We start from the raw sequence: 5,448 nt of genomic DNA on the forward strand, positions 1-5,448 counted from the left end.
ACTGTCTAAATGTCAAGTGAATAGGCATTTGTGTGAATATTGAAATTAATTCTTGTTCTACCAGGATTTTTACTCGTTTACATCCACAAACATAATCAGCATAGATTCACTTTTTTCAGATAAAAATGAAGTACAAGAAGTTCATTATTTATACATCAGCGTCTGAGCTTTGTGACTTTTAGGGCAATAAATGTCAGGGATGCTGATATTTGCTACTATTATCATGCATTCATCAGAAGCAAACAGCTGTTTTCATATTATTTAATTAATCATTTAGCCTCAGTCAGGAAAAGGCTCATCAGATCGTAACCTTTTTGTCTTCGTCGTGCCACAGAAACTCTTATCCAGTGTGTTTTTAATTTTGAAGTTTGTAAGGTCACATTAAAGACGGAGGCAAAATGGGGCCTGACTCGTTTGGTGTTAGGACTGACCTGTTTGGTGTTAAGACCGACCTGTTTGGAGTTAAATCAAATCACTCTTACGTGAAGCTGGTTCAGCCTGCATGAATGCATACTTGTGACAAGACAGAGAAACAGCAGAATGTGTCAGAGTGAAAGGGAAGGAAAGGAGCATCCTGCAGCTTTCTCTGTGAAAAAAGGTACATTTCATATCCTAAAAACGGCATATGTGCCTCTACCAGACCAGAAGACAAAAAAATGTATTAGCCTTGCAATACCATAATCCAAATCAAAAGCTCTTTGTATATTCAGCACTTGCGTCACAAACAGCTCTTTTAGCTTGAGTAAGCTGCTGTGTTATTTAGTTAGACAGTGAGTGTGAGTAAAAGCATTTTATTCACTCATGTGTTGATAGTAATGTCCAAGACTCGATTGACATTCAAAAAAACCTCTCTTGAGACGAGAAACTGCCCGTGTGCTCTGTAACTCATCTGTCTTCTTAAAACAGTGCACTGTGTTTACAATGAGATTAAGTTTGTCTACTGTGGCACTCTTACTCTGTCTATGCAACACTAGATACTTTGGCTGTAAACTTCTCACCTCAGATCGAAGAAAGCTAAATTAAGTGTTGTGTGTACCTGCAGTTTTGTACAAGCACAATTACAACATTGTTAGAGATACTCAAATATAATTTTCAGGTGTGATTTTTTGCAAGAAAAATTTTGCAAGTTTAAATGACCTACTAAGGCAGAGCTCACATTGTTTGAATTTCCTCACAGTGACTGATGAAGAGAGAGAGAAAGGACATACAAAATACGTGCAAGTGGGTTTATTTGGGGCACGGCCCATGTTAGCTGATGTTGCCAGACTGGTTGGGAAGGTAGACAGAATTTGGGCTGGTTTGTCAATATTTTGGTGGGCTTTACAGCCAACCTGAATCAGAAATCAGAATGCACTTTTCTTCCTTAATGTAACGTATTTACACTTAAACCAGGCTATGCAGGTGGAAAAAAAATTGTTGGCGGGATATTATTTTATTTTTTGGGATTTGATTGGATCCTAAAAAGCTGAGTCAGACTCAGGATCCATCGGTTTTACAGAAAAAAAGAAAAATAAATGAAAACAACCATATTTTGTCAAAAAATGAAGCACTACAATATGTTTTGTGTTTATGTATTTTCTGTAGTTTCTGCAACATGATTCATTAAATTTTGAAAGCTTAATTTTACTATTGTTTTTATTATTTTTTACTTTTTAAGATGTAGAAGCCCTATGCCTACGTCATGAAACTATGGCCTCTGCGCACAAATAGTGTTCTAAACGTTAGATAAGGAGTCATATAGTGTATGTATATACATGGTTTTCTATTCAAAGTACTTCTGGGTGTAGAAGCCACTACTTTATGACCTACACAATGCACACAGCCAGAATGACAGCGAGGTACTGGTTTTGTGAGGCGTCTGTCTTTTTTGACATTTAAATTGAGGGAGTAGTCCTCTCAGGAGTACTCTAGGTGTGAATCATCCTACCCAAGCAACACATAACACATTATTACTGTATATAATTACTGTGTATGCCATAAATGGGAAATTACTGCAGAAGACAAAACAGGGGCTCAACTTCTGACACATCAACAGTTATTAATTATAAAGCTTGTCACTTCTATGTATTTCCATATGTAGCACTCTCACTGGTATAGAGAGATCCACAGAAGTCATGCTTGCTAGGTTTGAAATAAGGAGGATGAGAAGAATGAGACATGGCAAAGACTTGAAGGCAAATACTGAAAAGTAAATATACTGTCGCGCGAACGACCATATATGAAACAAGGAAACAAGAGGTGCGCAAGTTTTAGAGTTCTTTACATTTTCTCAGTCAAAAAAAAAGAAAAGTTGATGCTTGTAGACGTTGCTCAGTTTGTCTCAGTTAATGAAAAGTAAATTCTGAAGCTCGATGCTGTTGTGCTGCTTTTATGTGATTACGTGTGTGAGTAGCTCCTTCATTTTTCTTTGGGATGAATCTCAGTTCAGATAGTGTACAACAAATCTCATCCGTTTCCTTGTTCTGTCCGTCTGTCAAGGAGCAACATGCAAGGCAGACGGCTTTTAACCTGTTATGCCCGTAGGTATATTGCAGTTTTTCCATCTGAATTTACACGCCCAAATCATTCAGTAACTGCATGAAATAACTAATTTTTTTTTTTAATAAAAGCTCCCCTCAAATTAACAGAAAATGTGTTTTATGATCATAAACATAATGCTATATGCTTACAATTTATGGCTTAAGAGCCAAAAATCTTAGATGCTCTTTTTATTTTTTTTATAAAAGTAATTTTTACAGAGCAGATCACCAGAGTGGAAAAATGGGTCAACTTTCAATAGAAAAAAAAAGGTCAGCTTCTATTATTATACATTTTTAAAATTACATTACCCATCTATTCGACTGGAAAGAAGACAGTTATAGCTCTCATATGACACCCACCTTTTGAATGAAGCTTATAAAATCTGAAAGTTATGAAGTAAAGAATATGACAAAGTGTGTTTTGGAACCACAGGAGTTTTCGTTTCACTCATTCTGGCACACGTGTGCATGCAAGGATCCAAACTCAATGCAAAAAAATAAAGAAAAAAAAACATCAGAGTTGCTCATTAAAAGGAAAAATAATCATCAGGAAAATTTCACCTTTACAGAGTGAAAGTGAAATATTGCTCACTTATAGTCTTAATATCTCAAAATTCTTACTCCATGTCGTTAAAATAAGTGCTTGTAAGAGTGGTAAATCTGTGAGAAGCTGCAAGTGTCTTTGTTTTCTCTTTCTCTCTCTCTTTTTCGCTCTCAAAACCAGCTTAGACCAGCTTTCCAAACCTGACCCAGACAGTCTTTACAGGAAATTAAGAGAACAGCAACTACTCTAATCTGAGTGCAGCACAAAAGATTAACCCCCACTTCAGCTGGGTCTACAAATCAAAACTGCGGCCCATTATTTTGTGGTTTAATACCACATTCCACAGAATCAGGAATGGATCCCAGTGGACAAAATGTTTATTTGTATTATATTGCTTTCAAAAGAGCCTCCTGAAACCAGGCCCTAGTTACGCAAGCAGAAAAGTGACTTTACTGCAGGCAAAGTCAATTAAAATCTTGGCCTGTTTGCCCCAAATTTTGCCTGGAAAATACATATCGGTTTTGAGCCAAATTTGGTGCTGAATGACCAGAACCTGTGAAGAAAAGGCAGTTTGCTAACTGCCACATCTACCATGTATTTGCTCTGAATATTCAAGACACACTACAATATTTTAAAATCAGAATATTCAGAAGTTCCAGCTTAAAGTTTTAGAATGAATCTACCAACTGACAAATATAAATTACAAGACACAAAGTCACAAAGTTGACAGTAAAAGTCAAACAATTAAAAAGGAGAATTTTGTACAGGTCTTTTAAAAGCACATGAATTGATTCATTCATTTAAAGTTTAAAACAAAGAGAAGATACAGTCTTTGCACATCAATTTCTAGAGTAACGTAATTTCCATTTTCTACTTAAACAACTCTGAAGCTCTGAACCCATTTCACCTCCTCTAAATATATATTATTTTTTAATAATATACAAAAAAAATTAACAAGCTGTTGCAAAGCTTTTTAGATGCATTCTTTCATTATAACGCACTTATCTTGGGCTTTATTTCATCTTATGATACTTTACATGGCAGCATGATGCAACTGTATGTGGTTGAAATCAAAGATGCTGTACTACAATTGCTTTCAAAGTAACTTCTTGAAAAGAAAAAGAAGACTTTTGGGAAACGGTTAGAGCTGACAAGTTTTGTTTATGCAAATTTAGAGTCTAAACACACTTAATAACCTTGCAATGCCATATTATGTGGGTAATGGTAGAAACACTCAGTTTGAAAGCTTATAACAGAAAAAAATATATACATTTTTTTTTAAAAAACGCAGCATGTGTTTCTCTGTAAATGAAACTGCTTTTCTTGGCCTACAGATCTTGACGCAACAACTGATTCATTCTTCAACTGTGGACGAATCTGAGCATCAGGACCCGAGCAACAGAAACATGCAGTGGAAGTGGAGGCACTGCTGTACAAGCATAGCTGGACTTCTAGTTTTGCTCTTGTGTGTGGGAGTGTTCCTCATCGTCAGCGAACACAGCCTGCTGGCAGGAAAGAAGAGCCACCAGGAGTACGGTGTAACTCACATACCACCAAGGTCTGAGGGAAACCTCAGCTCCATTCTGGAAGACTCCTCCCAGCAAGGGCTGAAGAACTCTGTGGAATCTAATGCCAGTTTAAGCGAGGAGGTAAGAGCAGGTAATATCCCTACGATAGAACCCTACAACTACATTATCAATGAAGAAGACAAGTGTCAGGAAAAGAATCCCTTCTTAGTGTTACTGATTACCGTTGAGCCCCAGAATGTTCAAGCCAGGGATGCCATTAGGCAGACGTGGGGGAATGAGAGCGTGGCTGAGGGCTTGGGGTTTGTGCGGCTCTTCCTTTTCGGCATGACAGAAGGACTTACCAGCCAACTGCAGCGCTCCATAGAGGCAGAGTCTCAACAGCATCATGACATTATCCAGCAAAAGTACATAGACACATATTACAACCTTACCATCAAAACACTAATGGGAATGCATTGGATAGCAACGTACTGCCCTGGGGCCAGTTATGTCATGAAGACAGACAGCGACATGTTTGTCAATACAGAATATCTCATCCAAAAACTTCTCAATCCAAACCTTCCGCAAAAACGAAAGTATTTCACTGGGTATCTCCTGCGTGGTGAGCCCCCACATAGAAACAAAGACAGTAAGTGGTACATGTCGCCGGAGCTGTACCCCAACCACGTGTACCCTACTTTTTGCTCAGGAACTGGATATGTCATCTCAGGCGACCTGGCAGAGCTGATCTACAGGACTTCTCTGAGCACACGAAGGCTGCATCTTGAGGATGTTTACGTAGCGATCTGCTTGGCAAAACTGAGGATAGAACCAGTTCCTCCGCCCAACAAATCCCTATTCAATGTCAACCGGGTCC

The 5,448-nt window shown here is 38.0% G+C and overlaps 1 protein-coding gene across 1 annotated transcript in view; it reads left to right on the forward strand.

The window, feature by feature from the left end:
• The first annotated feature begins 4,355 nt into the window (after window positions 1-4,355).
• The window catches only part of LOC118825435, a 3,570-nt gene continuing 2,477 nt past the window's right edge, over window positions 4,356-5,448 (forward strand). The window contains exon 1 of the mRNA XM_036596023.1: window positions 4,356-5,444. Coding sequence (XP_036451916.1) covers window positions 4,356-5,444 — 1,089 coding nt within the window. The remainder of the gene's footprint in view (window positions 5,445-5,448) is intronic.

The sequence above is a fragment of the Colossoma macropomum genome, unplaced genomic scaffold (genome assembly GCF_904425465.1).
Source record: "Colossoma macropomum unplaced genomic scaffold, Colossoma_macropomum, whole genome shotgun sequence".
Lineage (NCBI taxonomy): Eukaryota > Metazoa > Chordata > Actinopteri > Characiformes > Serrasalmidae > Colossoma > Colossoma macropomum.